This window comes from Pseudoliparis swirei, chromosome 24 (genome assembly GCF_029220125.1).
Source record: "Pseudoliparis swirei isolate HS2019 ecotype Mariana Trench chromosome 24, NWPU_hadal_v1, whole genome shotgun sequence".
Classification (NCBI taxonomy): Eukaryota; Metazoa; Chordata; class Actinopteri; order Perciformes; family Liparidae; genus Pseudoliparis; species Pseudoliparis swirei.
Genome location: NC_079411.1, coordinates 20,425,222 through 20,444,334, shown reverse-complemented (window position 1 = coordinate 20,444,334; position 19,113 = coordinate 20,425,222). Strand labels below are relative to the sequence as shown.

Sequence of the window (19,113 nt, the reverse complement as noted above, 5' to 3'; positions counted from 1 at the left end):
ACCCTATATATATATATATATACTGTATATATATATAATCTGTCATTGTTTTGCCAGACGTTTTTCTGTTATGTGCTCTTGCTATGTTTTTGATACTGCAGCTGTGCTAGTTTAGACGCAGTGTGTCAGTCGATTGGCTCTAATGAACTCAACAATGTTGACATGTTTCCCCCCACAAAGTGCAAAGCTTTCTGAAAATGGGTTGTATTTCTGTTTCACGTATACGGCCTTTTTAAGTGTCGATCGCCGGCATCGCCATGGTGGTTATCGGAAGGAATTAGAAGTAGTGATATTATTGGAACGACATTCCTTGTTGTGATGTTTGTTTGCTTCATTAGGAATGGGCACGGAGACCACCATGACCACGTCTGGTGGGCACACCTTCCAGATCACGGGGACCTCAGTGGGTGGAAAGGTGGTGACCACCAAGCTGCCTCTGCCCACCAACAGCAAGATCGTCACAGTCAACGTGCCGACTTCACAAGGAGGTACGGCCGGTTTTAATAAGTCACACAGGCAGACGGTTACATTTCCTCTTTCCAGCCACCACCATTTCAGGATGCATGAATGTTTGTGTTTTCATTGCTTCACCTCGGACCCACAGCTCAAATTAGATTTGGCTCATTACTTGGATGACATTGTAAGCAATTTAATGTGCCAACCACGCACACAGCGCTCTAGGGGGACTGAGTCTGTCCCCACTCGATTTAAATGTTGTTGTTGCCGGCTACCACTGGCCCAAATATTTTGAAGTCCACACATTAGAGACAAATTAGACATTTCCCTGTCATTGATTGCCATTGTCAGTGAGCCAAGTACACAAGTAGACTTGCGACTTTATTTTTTATTACTTTTAAAGGGCCACAACTTAGCAGAACTATAAGTGTTGAGCTCTGTTCAGCACACTGGCCCCTCCGCTCCCTGAATCCGTCACACAGTCGTCTTAGTTAGTTTTACCATGGCACTAATGCAGCCATGTTTTTCTTTACATGCTCGAAATTAATCACTTCATTTTGCCTGCTTCCAGATGTCTGAATGTATTTACATAACTCTCATACTAGTGTTTTTAGAAGCAGCGGTGTATTTAACAAAAAATAATCAAATAAGCTGCTGGTAGTGGCACAGCAGCCGCTGCTTTACAGAACAACAGAATGTAAAATGTGGCAGAATATTTTGAGCAACCTTCCAGATATGTAATGCTAGCTATACTAGTAAAAATTAGCTAACTTATATCGCTCCAAAAGGCTTATTTACTCAAATGTTCTTTTGTGGGAGAATGTGCTCATCAACCCTCTTACCTGATATTTATTTATGTATGTATCGTATCTTGTAACTTTCTTCACTTCTCTAGATTTTTCAAGTCTGCAGAGTGCAGCATTTATCATCTATAGAGACTATAAGGGTGGGGGGAGGGGGGGAAAAGGCTAAAAGGAGAGTTAATATTGGGCTAATAATCACCTTCTGGACAAATGGACTGTAAATTAATGAAATGTTGCTGTATGCTTGAGCTCTAAGCCCATTTCTTTCCATCTGTTTCCAGCTGAACAAATGTAAACCATTTCAGTAGCAGTCAGCCACGCACTGTGTATTGTGCTACTGTGGCAGCCGGGTCTGCATCAACGTCGTTGTGGTGCCCACTATGAGCCAACATCATGAGTCAGCAGCTTAATTTGGTGTTGGACATCATGTCTGGCTGTGTCCTGTCGGCATGGTAATCTAAAAGAAAACTATTGTTTTGTTCGGATGATTTTTTGGTTGTTGGACTTGTGTAGTCTGAGGTTCTAAAGCAAGACTGCGGATTCAGTTTTGTACTCTTAAGTTAGGTGTTTTTCAACGTTTTTTGAAATGTCAACGTTGACACTGCGGATGAGGTGATGGCTTGTCGTGAGCACCAGCTGGCCTGCTGTGGTTCTGTCAAATTCTTACATGACGGCTATTGCTCAACACTCAGCTGTTCACATCTTTTCATGTGGCTTATATCGGTAAGATTCAGTTTTCACAGAATTCCGTGACTACAAGCTGTTAGCTGTTAGATGTTTTTTTTAATGATACTGTGCCATTTCAAGTTGAAAATATGCTTCAGTGAAAAAGACAAAAACATTGGATCAGAACATTTATTCTGGAGACTAAATAACTTTTCAAAGCTGTGTCCAGGTTTCGATAGATACACTTTTTACAGGTTAAACTCTGTTTAATCTTTCAGGCTAACTAATCGAAAAAAATTAAAACAAACATGGATATCTTTTTTTAACATGATGCAATAGTGATGCCACTAAATATGACATCATAGTATGCAGTAAAAAGACCATTTAATACAGACTTACTTTCATTAAACCTTGCATTCACCAGATAAAGAGAAAGATATTCACCAACGATACAAAGAAAGTGATTTTTCTTACCTTTGAAGTCCCCATGAAGGAGAAACTAAGTTCAGGTGGAGTGTAACCATTTAATAGACATGTGTATTTATCCAGCATGACTGTTGGGCGCCCTGTTTGTTTTGGAAGGGCTCAAGGAAGTTAGGCATGAAAACAAGTTTACCCTGAGGTCTGCGTCCCAGACAGGTAGCCCTCTATAGCGGGATTCCATTTTTCTCTTTTTCCCCTCCGTCTTTCTGAATGAAAGTGTACCTCTCAACTCCGGAGTCCCAACTCCCCGACCTCTCCAAACAGCCAGTCTATAGAAAAGCATGTTTGATGCGAGCCGAGCAGCGACTCGTCCGGTCTTACGAGCGGGTTTAACGTCCCTGTTTGAAGAGGGAACCCCTTGATAAATAGGTTTACCTGCTCGGTTGCGGTTGAAAAACCGCAGGAAGAAGGCAGCGACAGGGGCTGCGGAAAGAGCGACACTCTTCTGGTTTCCATTTCTGCCATCAGCTTCACGTGAGCGCATTAAGGCGCACGGCCCAGTGAACAAATATGAAACGCTCCCTTTGTCAGATTGAAGTTTTGAAAAGTAGGATCTCAATTCATGCATAATTTATGAGGGGGCTCAGGTATGTTGGGGGAAACCCAACTAAGCTTTCAGTGAGCCTTTGAAGATGTTGTTTACCTGCTTCACTCATATTTACCGTCGCTGTGATCAAACGCTGGCCATCAAGCCCGGAGAGAAGCCCACAAATAATGTATTGAGTTGCATCAATGCAGGACTTCTGCACAACGGCTCGCTTGTGACACGCGTAGCCACCGCTTCACACCGGTAATTGTATTAGGGATGTTTGAGCATTTTTAAATGTGTTGGTGGATGTGTTTGATGTTGTAAAAGGCAGACAAATAAATATATATTATTTATACAAATATAAGTCTACAAGTGCAATTAAAATGCAGTATTTCTCTCACTTGTTCCGCCATGCCATTTGAGTCATCGCTAAGATGATCTCCTCGTCCCTCTCGTCTTTCCACCCTCAATGTTTTTGTCTCGACTGACGGCGAGTATTGACAATCCGCATCCTGGGAGACCCTCTCTTCACCCGACCCCTCGCCGCGGGCCTTTCTTCTCATTTGTTCACTCGGGTATCTTTCTGTTCCTCTTTTCTTTTGAAGGTGTGGTGCAGCAGAAAGTGTTGGGTATCATCCCCTCCGGCACAGCGGGCGGTGCCCAAACCTACACCACATTCCAGCCCCGCACCACCACGCTCAACATCAGGCCCAATACCCCAGGCTCACAGCAGCAGGTACATCCGTCATCTCCTTTCTCTGAAGTATCCACAGAGTTGTTTTTACTTAATCAATTGGTTCATCCTATTTTGTGACCACAACTCCCCCAACCACATTTTCTGCTGTGCTTCCTCAAGTCTTAGTGCCTTCTGCTTTGTTTTGTTCACTTAAAATGTTCTGTTTGCGAAAAGCTGCGTCATTACTTATTTTTTGGACTGTGCTGTTGGTTCTTTCTTTGAAGTAAGTAACTTTCTCAGCATTATCTAAAATTATGAAGTTAAATAATCTGCTCCTTTGTACCGTACCTTGATTTTTGACCTCTTTCTTTTTTGTCAGATTCTGACCGTTTAGGAGAATGAGACCTTTGAAACTTATTAATAAGTCTTCATGTAAATATCACTCTAGGTTCTGACAGCTGGTGGGCAGATCCGTCCAGGAATGACAGTGATCCGAACTCCGATCCAGCAGACGGGACCAATGGGAAAGACGATACTCCGCACACCCCTTGTGGTCCAGCAAGGTAATGTACTTTTTATGGGAGTTTGAAAACTTCTCAAATGGACAAATAGCAACCCACCCTTAAAGAATCACGGCAAACTAGCAGCACATTTAGAGCTCAATTGTAACCGTTACACGGCGTCTTGTAACTCTTCACTGCATGTGGCAAAGTCTAGTTGAACTTACAATTATACGTATTATACCGATTTACACCTTTCTCTTCCAGGTCACAGTGGACAACAGGTAGTGACGCAGATCATTCGTGGCCAGGCAGTTTCCACAGCATTATCTGGTACCAGCCCCGTCGCCACGGTCACTGGCCAGGGGGTGGCCACCGCAGCTGGACAGGCAGTAGGCCAAATGCCCCTCGGGGTCCCTCGGGTGCCGGGGCAGGGCCAGGTTAAGCTCACGCTGGCCCAGCTCACCCAGCTGACGCAGGTTAGTGAAAAGTGCCACATCTCAGATGACTGATGATGGATAATGGGACACGTCTGTCATTTTTCACCAAAGGCACTTTATTTTGGATTAGACCGTAGGCTGTGATTCACCTTCCCCTCTCTACTCCGCCCCTCGTAGAAGCAGCAGGCTGGGTCAGGCGTTGATCGGCAGGCTGGTGTGGGCGGTACCCAACAGTCTCTGACGGTGATGGTTCAGGGTCAGGGCCAGACCACTGGTCAGCTGCAGGTCATCCCTCAAGGAGTCACCGTCATCCCAGGACCCGGTCAGCAGCTCATGCAGGCGGCGCTGCCTAACGGCCAGGTGCAGCGCTTCCTCTTCACCCCCTTGGCCCCAGCTGCCACACCCACATCGAGCACAGGTATGATGAGAAGTGAGCTTGAATCACTCAACAGATATTCATTTTAGGATGTTTGCTTTTGGGCAAAATGTTGATATGATTGTGCAAATAAATAATGAAGTTGATGCGGCTTCCTGGGATATTTGCATTGAATGAGGATGACCTTTTTTGATGATGCTTCTCTCTGACCCTTTTTCTCTCTCATACTCCAGCAACCACAGTGCCCGGCTCCACCTCCACCAAAGCCCCAGCGCAGCCCGCTCAGCAGGCTGCCGCCCCCGTCCAGGCAGGGGAAACCCCCTTGGCCACCACCAGTACCCCTTCGTCGGTCACCCCACAGGGCCAGTTACCCCCTCAGACGCAGGCCCACATGCCCATCCAGTCTCCCACCTCGCTGCAGGTGAAAACGCAGGGAGAAGCCGCCCAGCTGCAGCAGACGCCTCAGGTCATCAGCATCTCCGGACTGCAGCAGCAGGTACAGGTATGATCAGCAAAGAGGCCCTGTGATCGGTTCTGTAACGTTCCTCATAACATCGTCGCACTTACTAGGATGGTGTCCAGCATTCGGAGACTTTACTGTCCACAAACCTGGTTTTCTTTTCAGCTTTGTTAAATGTGTGTATCTTCTGTGTTGGCACTGCAGGTGTTGGCGCAGCTGGAGTCCAAGCAGGGTGGAGGCTCTCTGCCACAGCACATCAAACTTCAGCTTCCTATCCAGATACAACAGGCTGGGACCACCTCAGCTCAGGGAGGACAGGTAGTGCAGCAAGTCATCTGGACCAGAGCCCAACTCATATTATCTTCATAGGACTTGCTTCACACATTTAAACTTTCTAAATGATTTACCTTATCACACCATGCCGTCTGCACAGATTGGGAACGTAGTCACCATCCAGGCAGCTTCCGTCCAGGAACAGCTTCAGAGGATCCAGCAGCTCAGAGAACAGCAGCAGCAGAAGAAGAAACAAGCCGCAGAAGCCAAGCGAGAGCAAGCCCTCAACGCAGCCAGTCAGAGCGACATCATTCAGAAACAGGTGTGCGTGCGCACAGGCGTCTGTGCTTGGGCACCCATTGCAGTCAGGTTATCCATCACAGGCCAAGTGATGCTGTCTCCCTGCCATTAGTACATAAACAGTCACCATCCTCCAACCCTCCGAGAAGTTTCAGCCCCGTCTTTGTCTGTTGGCCTTAATACTGCCTCTACATCTGTGTGTTTTTGACACACTATTTTGCCAAGTCACATTCAATAATAATCCATTTCTACAGATATTTGTAACAAACATCAATAAAGTTCCAAAGGTATTTTTTCAATTTAATTGTGCCCCCCACACACACACACACGGTGGTTTCAATATGTTATTCAAGTGTTATTTTATTGCTTCACTGTAGATGTTTCCTCTCAAATGGAATATCTTCTTTGCTCTTAAACACGTGGTTTTGTTCCGACGCCCTCCCACGTCGTGTGTTTCAGGTGGTGATGAAACAAAATGCTGTGATAGAGCACCTGAAGCAGAAGAAGACCATGACGCCTGTAGAGAGGGAGGAGAATCAGAGGTGTGTGTGCAGTTTGTCACCAATCACAGTGAACATACTGCGGTAACATGTGTTTGAAACGGCATGTGCGCCGTACAAATGAAAACAACAGCAGCACCAGACGTCATGCTGATTACCTGCGGCACAGTTCCTTTTTTTAATTCTTGTGTGTCCATGTTGTGATCATATGGATCTCACTTGGGCAATCTGTCATTCTCGCTCCACTTCACTGTTGTCCAAACACCATGTTGGGAGGTACTACACAGCGTGGGAACTCTTGGGTGTGTAACCACCAACAGCTGCGTGCACTCACTGTGACCCGGCAAAAGAGAGCACAAAGACAAACTCATGTATATATCAAAGACCCTTCAAACCCTGCACCGATTGCTGGGGATATAGATGGATTACACTTCTCTATCAAAACTAAATTTGGTTTCCCACAATTTAAAAAGATAATGCCGCTTCCCTCTCAGTACATATTGTCAGAAAGAGAACAACAAAAAACAGTTAGGAATACTATGACTCCTATAAAAATCAAACCGCAATCTATTAAATAAAAGTCAAAGTAGAAGAACGTTTAATAACTTTAATATGAGATAGATAGATAGACTCTGACCTGCAGTTGACCCTAACAACCATGTGTTTATGTCTGCAGACAGTGTGTCAACACTACCCATTCACACAAAACTGAAATACCAACCCCAGACTACCGTGACATAACTACAGCAGCTCTGTCTGTCGTCCGTCTCTCTGCATATTTTTTAAATCCTTTTTTCCATTTCTTCATGTCGTCCTTTTCTCTCGCTTTTCCTTCAAAACACGGCTCCGCGAGTAACAACACCGAGCTCTGACGCCTGTGAGCGTTTGTGTGTCCAGTTTCATCAGCATCCACACTTTCATGCTACATTTGCAGCGTGTACTTTCCGTGTCCGCGCTGTAGAGACCCTGGCCCGCGTTTGACCTCAGCCGCAGTAAATGTTTGTCCGTTATTCACACAAACGTGCACAGAACGCGGCGGCGTTCGGCCGCTAAACGCCGACCAACCATTTTCGATCTTAGCTGTGAATGTTGGCGAACATAAGTGAACATACTCGGGACACGGAGCCATTAATTATCTTGATTTACTGGCATTCTGACGTTCAAGCCACATTTCTATTCAGCTTAGTCTTCATAGTGTTGATTAATGTTTCTTGTACTTCCTTTTGATTTGAAGGAAGTTAGATCACCAAACAGTATAGGACCCTACACATGACCCTGAATCCCCATGTGCGTTTTCTTCCTCTCTTTCCGATGTTTACAAGAGCAGCGTGGCTTCCCAGTCGTCATATTTCTGTCCATCTCTCACCATACCCCTCTTTAACCCTCAGTGCTTCTCCCATTCTACTGAAGCACAGAGTCTCACACAAATACATTCTCAACAACCAAATATCCCTCGAACATGTGTAAGACATGTGGCCCAGTCACATGACTACTCTGACTGATGGATCTCACCGTGATGATGACACGGCAGCATCGCTTTTTAGGAATTAATTAAATAGAAACTATGATAATTTACCAAGTGAAAGTTGTTCTAGCTTATTTTATGTTGCACAGCAGGAGATGGAAATGTTTAGAGGCGGATAGGGATGAAATACAAGGAAATTTCAGAACCCTGGAGTTTGTAGTTGCACAACTGAGCAACCAGAAACCCTCATGGACTTGTGAAATACTTTCATTGTTCATTTACACGCACTTCCCTTTCTTACGCGTGGAAAGTTAAATGTTAAAAATGTTTAAGTAGCCAATAGCCGTGCTGGTTGGCCTCTCTAAAACATTGATGCATTGTTTTGGATTAACGAAATGTGCTGGTGTGTCCTCTGTGACTTCAACTGTACGGTCTTTCTGAATTCAAGATTCAGAGGTGATAATCCTTTCTGCCATGCTCCTTTAACTTCCTCTCTCAGCAGGAGTGTTATGCCTCTTATTTTATTTTATTAAATTCAGTAGGGCTAAATCCTTGAGCTGTGTTTTTAGGCGAGACTTGATATTTTTCTTCTGTATCCATCCTCACAATACAGTACTTCACTATTCTATACAATGTGCATTTATGATCCTCTAATTTTAAAAAGGTCAGGAGGATAAATTGGTAATGAATTCCTTTCCTCTGTCTTTGTCTGTCCAGGATGATCGTATGCAACCAGGTGATGAAGTACATCCTGGACCGGATAGACAAGGATGAGAGGCAGGCTACCAAGAGGAAGAAGAAGGAGGAGGTGGTGGAGGCAAAGAGGAGATTGGCCAATGCCAGCAAGCTCTCCTCGCTCCTTTATCGACACAAAGAAAGTCTCAAGATGGAGATCTTGAAGAAAAGGGCGCTTCTCGACAAGGAGCTGCAGCTAGAGGCCCAGGTATTGAAGCAGGCGGGGAGGATGGGCAAAAAAGCTGCAACATGTGGGAGAAATATGTGTTCAAACATTATCCAACGTATACATTTTCAAAACTTTGAAGTACATAAAAAATAAGCATGAAGATTAAAATTGCATTGGAAGCACCTTTAATTATTTAAAACATTCTAAATCATGACTAACCAAGTATAAATTCAGCTCATAAAGGTGTCCTCCACCCATTTTAACCCGTCTTGACATTCCACTCCTCAGGACGAGCTAAAGAAAGACCTGTTGCGGATGCGGAGGGAGAAGGAGCGGTCTCAGGCTGCAGCCCAGCAGGCAACTCAGGCCGCCGCCGCCGCCGCCCACAACCAGCAGCAACATACTCTGGCACACAAGCATGGCATCACCCCGCCACACCACCTCACAGTGAGCGGCACCCCCTCACACAAGAGGAAACGGGAGGAGGAGCGGGAGACCGCTTCGCCAACCAAGTCCAAGAAGAAGAAGATGATCTCGACGACGAGCACCAAGGAGAGCAAAAAAGAAATCAGCCTCTACTGCGTCTGCAAGACGCCCTACGACGAGACCAAGTATGACAATGATCTCTGGAGTACTCTCGAATTAAAATACTATATTACCCTGTGCGGTAGGCATCGTTGTAGCAGGCCCAGTGAAACACAGTTTAAAGATTCCCCAAAAAACAACAACAGACTGACCCATTTGACTGGTGAAACTTTCCAATCACCTCTTGTAGGAACTCAGTGAGAACATCTACTTTCATCTGAAGAAATATAGTTTCAGTTTTTATTCCTGCCTCTCAGCTACTGATGTTGTACTTTCCAACAGTCCAGAAACTATAAAGGAAGAGTTTAATGCCCTGAACTTTGCTGACTGGTCAAACACGAACTGCAGGATGAATGAATGCAGCAACAAGCGGAGAGCATTCATTCATCCTGTGAGGAGCGTGCTCTGGTTGTAGAATCAATATTAGGACGAGGGATGGAATTTCGTTAGAAGTTGATGTTTAAACGTCACTTATGCGGCCGACTTCCTGACAAATAAAAAGAACGAATTAACCCAAAACGTCACTGTTTGCTAATTGTGTCAATGTGGTCATGTACTGAAGTGAAAAAACAACCCCCTAAAAAACATCACATTTTGCCTATTGAGTATCCTGTTCCGATACATCGTATTTACCTAGTAAACTAGCACCGTTCCCACTTCAAGTTAAAGTTATTAAATACAATCCAATGTATGTGCTTGACACGGTTGTAGATGTGAAGACTATCTCAGAAAAAGAGCTATCTATTGAATGAAAACCTCATCTAATCATCATATTACAATCCATTATAGTGCTGTATATCTATTGACATGCTGTAAGTGTTAGTGACTGACACACCTTTGTGTCCTTTTCCCCTCGACAGGTTCTACATCGGCTGCGACTTGTGTACCAACTGGTATCACGGAGACTGTGTGGGGATCACAGAGAAGGAGGCCAAGAAGATGGACGACTACATCTGTGTGGAGTGTAAACGGGGTCAAGAGGCCAGCACAGAGGAGCTGTACTGCATCTGTCAGACGCCGTACGACGAGTCCCAGTAAGTGCTTGTGTCCCTCACTCTGCTTCTGTTGGAGAAAAAATAAAACAGGCTTCCAACAAGCATCACTGTGGAATCATCCACAATGATGAGGATGTGAAGTATCAAAAGTAAAGCTTGGTTTTAGGAAAAACAAAGAATCCAGATACTGCAAATGTTCTTGGGAGAAAAAAAAAATCATATCCAATAATAAGAACTCATGTCCAGTAGCAGAATGTAACCCAGAACAAAGCTGTGAACAAGCGCTTAAGTTGTGTAACAAGTTAATCTGATGAGAAATCAACACTAAGAGCTGTTGTGTAGAAAAGTCTTTTTTGCCTTACTTTTTAGAAAATCACAATTTAGATCTGTTTTTGCTGAACGGCATCCTCCCATCATTTCTTCACTCTTGATTATTGATAAAGATGTATTTATCTATGAATCACACAGACGGGCAATGCAAAGTTAAAGTCACATCACAAGTCAAAGTTCCTCTCACCTTCACAGGTTCTACATCGGCTGTGACCGCTGTCAGAACTGGTACCACGGCCGCTGTGTGGGCATCCTGCAGAGCGAGGCCAACCACATCGACCAATACGTGTGTCCACAATGTCAGTCGACGGAGGACGCCATGACGGTCTTCACGCCGCTCACCGACAAGGACTTCGAGGGCCTGCGGAGAATCCTGCGGTCCTTACAGGTAAACGGCTACACAAACGCATACGTTTACCGCTTACCGTGTACAGTAAAGCCGCCGGGCAATATGTTGATTTTTATTAAGAAAAAAGTTCTTTGTCTTTTTCTCGGCCTAGTTTGTTTTTTCAGAATTGTAATTAAAATCGTAAATCAGCTGTGATGGGAAAGAAATCGAGGCTTGTAGTTTTCGGCCATATTGTCCAGCCCTAATGCAAAGTATTGTAGAAGTGAATAAAATGTTCAGACTACAATCGAGCTAGATCATTTCACTTACCTGGCATCTCAGGTGTAAAAGACGACAGTAAGAAGGAAACAACGCGTATTCCAGTACACTTGGAACTCTACAAATGCAGTAAAACTAATCTGCAGACTGAATCGGTGGTGAACTGAATTCCATTTGACTGTTCAGGCTAATGAACACGCTGCAGTAGTTTAATTAGAAGCGATAGCCGAACACTAACACAGCTCATTGTGGCCCAAGAGCAGCAAACAAAAGTCCTCTGTCCGTCTTATCTGATGGGTTCGGCTCCGCAGAGCGCTACTTGGACAGCTGCCTGGCCGCTGCATTTTTTTACAGCTTTCTGTGTGCTTGTGTGTGTGTGTGTGAACCGTGGAAGAAAGTAAGAGGGAACATCTGTGTTGACCCACCTGCCTCCACGGTCATTTTCATGGTGCTGTTTGTTTTCCTTCATTGGTTTCAGCTTTCTCAAGTGTCTTGTCTTTCTCTTTGCTCGCCCTCGTGGCCCCTCCCCTCCCCTCCAGGCGCATAAAATGGCATGGCCGTTCCTGGAGCCGGTGGACCCAAACGACGCCCCGGACTACTACAGGGTTATCAAGGAACCAATGGGTGAGTAGAGGAGAGGTGTAAAAACACATCCAGTACCGGTTGAGTCGGTACTGGAGCAGCTACCCCCGATCCCACCTCCTGTATTTGAGCTCATATTGATCTTATTAAATGCTCCCCACCTCCTTCACCGAGTTATCGCTGACCTGAACAGGAAGCCTTTTTCCCCACTGTTTCCAATTAATAGCCTTTTGGAATATTATTTGCATCAATGAGAAAAATCTATCATACAAACATTGCACGTTTTACTGACAATTGTCATGAGGTTGGTGAGGCTGGTTATTCAGAGCACTTTTCAACAACAAAAAATTAAACTAGCTTGTTGGTATGTTTTGGGTAAAACCCTTAAACAAGAATATTATTATTATAAGCCATCAAACTGCAAAGCGACACAATTATAATAACAATCATCCCAGGGAGTGTCAGTGTCGGTCATATTTTGTCATTTAATTGTGAATTATTATTAGCAACACTATATCATCAAGTTAAAAAACTTAATATAAATAGTTTCTTTCGAATGTTTGAATTTGTTTGTTTTTTCTTTCTGATATTTCACTGACATGATTGGTGATTAATGGATTAACTGATAATGGGTCAGTAGATTGCAGCCCCAGATTATATCACACAAAATAAATTTAGGACATAATATGAAATTTTATTGGTAACTATCAAAAGAAAGTGAACTTAAAAACATATCTTTTGTGTGTTTGCTTTTTTGGTTTTAAGATACTTTTAAATTTGCACTTTTTTGGCTCTGTTATGTCGTAAAATGTAAAAATTGCATCTCAATTTCCAAAACTGGGATTGGTTGCTGTAGATAAAAGACAAAGTGGCTGTTTTTCAATTCATACATGCTTTAGGTTGCTGGAAGCGACACTCAGGCTCTATATCTTAAACATGAAACCCCAGCCACCAGGAGGCCAGGCGGGGAGGAAGCCCTCCAACTCAGATCAAACCGGCCATGTAAATGGGGACTTGCGTCAGCAGGGCCTTTTTGAACTTCCACACAAACAAACCGTTAACGAGCTGGTCCGGGTCTGCCGGGCTCCCTGTGGAAAGGGACCAGCCCCACACTTAGCTCCTGTTGGCCTGGTGCTGGAAACTCAAGTCCTCTCATCTCCCCTCCACTGCCAGAAAAAAGACCTTGTTGGTTTTCAGGAAGAGGGGGGAAAAAGGGTGAATTTGACTTGTGTAGCTGCAGCCGTTGGAAGGTTTTGAGATGAAGTCTGATGACAGAGAAGAAGGAGGTCTTTGATATTGACTAGGAGGTTTGTAAGCTCCTGGCCAGCTGGGTGGGGGTTAAGGAGGTTAAGAGTGGGATATGTTTGTTTGGAAGGCAGCCCTGGGGACGCCGTGCAGAGCAAACCAGCAGCAGATTATATGAAGCCGTCCTAGCTTCAATCTGACCTTTTGGTCCTAACTTGGATCTAACCCGTTAGTAACACTGGAAGCTCCTTTCTACGGTGGGCGGAGACTTGGGAGCGCTAATTTGACACTCCGATAATGGGCGCTCTCCTCAGTCATGGCACATCGGTCAGATCCCAGTAACTGGTCTGGAAGGCTGACTGGGTCGAGGTTAAAGCTGGCAACCGTTTAGGATTTCAGCTGTCGCACATAAAATGATGAACTGTGCTCCCGAGAAAGTATTTAAATGTCTGTCAAACACATTCCACATACGCACATAATTAAATATTTAGTGTTTTTTTCATTAATTTCTATGACTTCCCATTGTTTATTCCCCCTTTCTTAGACCTTTCCACCATGGAGGAGAGAATACAGAAGCGCGAGTACATCAAGCTGACCGAGTTTGTAGCCGACATGACAAAAATCTTCGACAACTGCCGCTACTACAACCCCAGTGACTCGCCCTTCTACCAGTGTGCCGAGGTTCTGGAGACCTTCTTTGTCCAGAAACTCAAAGGGTTCAAAGCCAGCAGGTAAGACGGGGACGCTGAGGAGGAAAGGGAACGCGAAAATGGCAGCAGGGAACTAGGAAAGAGAATAATGTGTCCCGATGTAAGAGTTCATTAGTAGTTCCAGCTGTGCTGCTGTGGAGCAGACGCCGACCTCTGACCTCCTTGGAGGTTGGGCGGATACGCACTTTCTCTAATGAGTCATAAAATGTATTTTCTGAAGGGTCGAGTTTGAGTTGTTGATAAAGGCATATTTTTGCCGTTAATAAAAAGCAAAAAAATGCTTCCATTTAAAATGCCCTGCGAGGGAGGCCTTTCCGTATCCTCCCTACTTCCTGCTGTATAGACTTTCACTCTCTTGATCCTCTCCAGATTCATGTCTTTCTTCCGCCTTTAGTCAGCTCGTTTGTCTCTAAAGAACAGTAAATTAAATCTGCTAAATCGGGGCCTTTCGTGTTCAGGGTGAGAACCAAAGCTCTCGTTCCTCCAGAGGACGTGAAGCCGTTTTAAGAAGTGTTCCCCGGTTCGTCGTGTCCTCGATGCTCTGACCACCTGCGCCGTAACAAAAGAGCCCTAATCACTCCACCATCGGGCTGTGCCTCTTCACTCACCTCACTGCATTGCTTTAGGTGGATGCACACTACAAGATTTATATCATTTATATTTTCATACAACACCAGTTGTGTACATGCCTTTGCTGTGCTTCAATTAGGTTATTCACTGAAGAACATTTAATGGCGAGTTAAACTGGAGGGAGTGAGATACACACACACACACACACACACACACACACACGTGGAGTGTCTCTAAGCATCTTAGCTCTGGTGTCTAATTAGTTCATAAAGTCTTGTGGTTTGCATCCAGCTATGTGCTCCACCCGTTTGTATTTACACCATCCATTCCCTCCCTCTCTCTCTCTTGCAGATTGTGATGTCAAACTCCTGGGTGACGGGGTCACTCCTAAAACAAACAAAACAATAATTTGCTATCCCCCCGGACGTTGCTGTTTTTACTTGTTTAAAACAGCGTTCAGAACTTTGTAAGAGTGCATCTATTGAGCCGCACTGTAGGTGTGCTCTTTTTTTATTTTAGAAGCAAAGGAAAGGAAAAAAAAAGTTTCTACTGTCGAACAATGGCATCCATGTTGGTAACGCAAAGCATTCGAGGGCAACGTTATTTTCTTACAGTTCTCGCAACAGATGACTGATATTTTGTTAATGTTTGAGTTGAATATAAGACAAAATATGAAGTTTGTTAATCTCTTTCTTACGATTTAGTTTTGAAAAAACAAACATAAAGCTATTGATTTTGATTGTAAAGTCTGATCTCCACAAACAGCCACCGATAAGTGATCTTCTAATTGGACACAACCCTCGTTGATCGTAACGAGCTGCAGCCAAACATTTTACCTCATTTCTTAGCCGAGAATTTTAAAAAGCATTCGACATTCATCCGTTTCTTTCTATTGGCGGTTCCCATGTATAATGTTATTTTCTGTGCATATTATATCTCTTTGTGAAGGACTATTTTTATTTTCTAAAGAAAAATAATGGTAGGATCTGTAAAGATAGATTGGAGAAAGATATAGTTTAGCTTTCCTGTTCTAAATATGGCGAGCTCGACAGTCTCCAGTTGAAAGTCCTTGTACATACGCTGCTGGGCCGACATCACACCGTACATAACATCTCACCAACATGGCTGCTTGGTCTGTCGAAGTGTCTGACCCACTGGCATCCAATTCACCTTTTTGTTTGTTTTTGTTGTTGTTTTTGTATTTCCCCCTAGTGCATATTTTTGTCATATTGTAAAGCTTTTAATAAAAAAAGGAAACACCAAGACGTTTTCCAACTGTTTTCTTCCTCCTCTCTTTGCCCGTCTCTATAGGTCTCATAACAACAAACTACAATCAGCAGCCTCTTAGCTCCCCCCCCACCCACACCCCTAAAATCCAAGCGTCAAAAAAAAAAAGCACGCCTTGAGGCTCCCTCCGAATGACTCCGCCTCGTGGTCCGAGCCCTCTCTGGAGCAGAGCACGCTCCCAGATGAACATCAGCTCGCTCTGGTGTCGAAGCGCCCAACCTCCAACCCCTTAACCCTTGTGTTGCCTTAGGGTCATTTTGACCCGAATCAATATTACACCCTCCCCCCGCCTTTGGGTCATTTTTACCCGATTCAATGTTTCACCCTCCTGTTACCTTTATATTTACTAACATATTTTACCCTTTGGGTTCAATTTCACGCCAGCAATTAAAACCTCCAGAAAATTATTAGAATTAATATTGTTTTCCAAGTTTAAGTGTGAGGCACTTTATGTTTGTTTGTTGACTACCGAAAGAACACCGACATTAAACATTGAATGGGGTCAAATTAATCCTAAAGCGGGGGGAGGGTGTAATATTGATTCGGGTCAAAATGACCCTAAGGCAACACAAGGGTTAAGCAAGAGAAAGAGAGAGAGAGAGAGAAGCCCCTTTTCATCCAAAGTGTCATTGGGACGTAGCGGCAGAGGAGTCCCACCTTCAGGCCCGGGGCAGGGCGGCCTCGGACTCTGCGGGCAGCCTGCCTCATCCCCACCAGAGCGTCCCATCCATGAGAAGAAAAGAAGTTGTCTCGCTGGATGTTCACTGATCTCACTTCAGCAGCGGAATTTTGAAAAAGAGTTATGTCTTATTTCTGTAGCTGATCACTATTTTTGTGTGTCCTATATAGCAAAGTGTCAGCTTCGATCTTCCCACCCAGAGGTGCAACTGTCATTTCATCCTCGTCACATTTCGATGACACAAACATCCCATTAAAGCCGAGTCCCTGCCTCGCACGGAGATGTTCATGAGGTCGATATGAGAATACTCTTTTGTTTGCGTCACATGTGGCTGAAAGTGGGCGTCACCTTCATGTACAGGACCTTGGAGTTCATTCTGCTATTTACAGACTATGCCTGAAAGCACCGTTTTATTGTTGCTGTAGGAACAAATGTCAAACTTTTCTTTTTTTTAAACAATTCAAAAGAAATCATGAGGTCACTCACTGGAGTAATTCAAGGGGGTCTATACGTGGTCCGAGGGTCGCTTTAATTTCCAGAGGGAAACAGCCGGGGTGGGACGGGCCATCCACCACTTCCTGTCTCTCTTCTGACCTTTTACCATTTTGTGTTTTTCTGAAACGCAAGTGAAGAATGTTAACGAGCTCTGTTCTCCTTGAGGCTTTCAGGTCTACTGTCTTTCCCTCCATACACACCTACACACACATACACACTTCGTCAAAAGCTCTGATTCTCTCAGCGACTGAGTCTAAGTCTATTTTCCCTTATCTGTCAGACACTTCCAACATATTTCATTGAAGTTGACAGGTTGGCTCACATGTCTCTCAACTCGCCCTCAAAGCACGGTTAAGTAATTGGATAATGGACTTTTCCACTCAGCATCGACTCAGTTATGTTGCGGTCTGCGGCAGCATGTCTGGGAGTTAACTTTGAGTGGGGACTGGGGAGTCTACCGTGGGGTTTGTATGAACATTTTATAGCTGCATTTATATCATATTTGGGAGAAAAAAATTGTAAACTGATTATCAGTTTTGTAGGCTGGGGAGCAGTCATGAGGTTCTCTTTAAGTTGTTTTTAAAAAAACTTTAAAATTAAGCAAATGTTTTGGTTCCAGTCAGTTGTTGTGTGTGTATTCGCAGAGTTGAGAGATAATGTTGCTGCCGTCTTCTTTACCGTCTTTGTGTCTCACACAAACGTCTGTTACTTTGTAATCTGATGACGACGTGTTGCATCCACTGTTTGTAATCTCTATTGTATAATACGGCTGTCCGAATATGTAGAAATGAAATTCTTTTAGAGCAGTAGAAACTTTTATTTTCCACTCTTTGAACCAGCAATTAAGCCCGTCTGTATATTTTAACTGTCTATTTTTTTTTTCTTCTTAAATTGAAGTGAACTCTACATTTTAGGTGAAATTGCCCTTTATATTAAAAGCGCTGCATATTGTGAGCATACAGGTATTGAATACTGGGGTAGAGCGACAGGTAACTCTTGCAAAGAGTTTTTCTCTTTTTTGTAAAAAAAAAAAAAAAAAACCAGTTCAACATGACTTCTATATTGACATTGCATTTCTTGTATTATTTATTCATATCAATGAAATGTTTTTAGTTTTTTTTGTAATGTTGAGGAAGCTTAACCGCAGATAAAAAAAATACTCTGTTTTTAACTGATTGTGGCCACTCTGAAGAGATTCTCTTTTGTACTTTATAGGACATTTCATCCTAGATAATAAAGTAATGTTTTTGACACCAGTTCTCCAAAGACTTGTGTTTTTTTGTGTTTGTATTGTCTCTGCTCATTAAGGTCACCCTGAAGAGGAGTTTATCTTATCCACGTTTCTACCAAACTGACCCTGCTGAGCTCTAAAAGTGAGCTCAAGAATCTTAAATTGATTTCTGAATGTAATGTCGAGGCCGTGGACATAAATCCAGATTTTTTTGGAGGACCTGGTTAGCATCAGCTTTTTGGACCGCTTGTGAAGTCATACTGGGAAGCTTTGCAAAGGCGTGTCGAGATGGAGTTGAGACGAGATGTCATGTTGGCAAAAGTCTGCCTGGTCCAAAGGGATACCTCAAGATTTTGTACAGAACATTTAACGTCGGAGGAAGGAAAATATAAAGGCCCTCCAATGCCTTTGGGACAATGTGTGGCAGAAATAACATCTGTTTCATAATGACTAAATAAACTCTGCAGAGTTTAGGAAGTTATGAGGATACAATTGTGAGGCTTTAGTGAGACGTTTAATTGAATATCGCCTGCATAGCAATATGTTATTCCAGAGATAATATGTTATCTCTGGAATAACATTATGGAGTGTGTATTCTCTAAAATAAATGTACGAAATAAATGAACCAAGAAACAACAAACTAATTACTATTTACAATGCACAGATAACGGGCCCAGCACCCCCCAGGGCCTCTTAGTGAATAACCTGACCCGACACGGCAAGTTCAATCCCTTTCTTCAATCGGATCAATTATCTGGACCAGGTCATAACCTCCAGCACACTCATACAAACTCTTCCTGAGATCAGATTACCCACCCACCCCACCAACACACACACACACACACACAAACCGCTAAATGAATCCAGAAGCTCGGGTGCAGATGTGGTTCCAATCCACCGCCCTCGTCTCTTTCTCCCCCCCCCCCCCCTTGTGGCTTGGGGGCTATCACACAGGAACTGAGATAT

The 19,113-nt window shown here is 43.8% G+C and overlaps 1 protein-coding gene across 4 annotated transcripts in view; it reads left to right on the top strand.

The window, feature by feature from the left end:
- LOC130190644 (nucleosome-remodeling factor subunit BPTF-like) overlaps nt 1–15,824 on the top strand; it is a 39,906-nt gene extending 24,082 nt beyond the window's left edge. For 2 of the 4 annotated variants that reach the window (XM_056410160.1, XM_056410159.1), the window contains exons 21-36: nt 339–488; nt 3,543–3,673; nt 4,062–4,176; nt 4,381–4,592; nt 4,731–4,971; nt 5,163–5,431; nt 5,594–5,707; nt 5,823–5,984; nt 6,422–6,504; nt 8,645–8,870; nt 9,120–9,442; nt 10,277–10,450; nt 10,937–11,129; nt 11,888–11,972; nt 13,720–13,906; nt 15,767–15,824. In XM_056410160.1, the coding sequence (XP_056266135.1) occupies nt 339–488; nt 3,543–3,673; nt 4,062–4,176; nt 4,381–4,592; nt 4,731–4,971; nt 5,163–5,431; nt 5,594–5,707; nt 5,823–5,984; nt 6,422–6,504; nt 8,645–8,870; nt 9,120–9,442; nt 10,277–10,450; nt 10,937–11,129; nt 11,888–11,972; nt 13,720–13,906; nt 15,767–15,803 (2,702 nt within the window). In that variant the 3' untranslated portion in view covers nt 15,804–15,824. Of the gene's footprint in view, nt 1–338; nt 489–3,542; nt 3,674–4,061; nt 4,177–4,380; nt 4,593–4,730; nt 4,972–5,162; nt 5,432–5,593; nt 5,708–5,822; nt 5,985–6,421; nt 6,505–8,644; nt 8,871–9,119; nt 9,443–10,276; nt 10,451–10,936; nt 11,130–11,887; nt 11,973–13,719; nt 13,907–14,806; nt 15,719–15,766 lie in introns of those variants that run through there. The other 2 variants (XM_056410161.1, XM_056410162.1) reach the window with 2 other exon arrangements.
- Nucleotides 15,825–19,113: the final 3,289 nt, after the last annotated feature.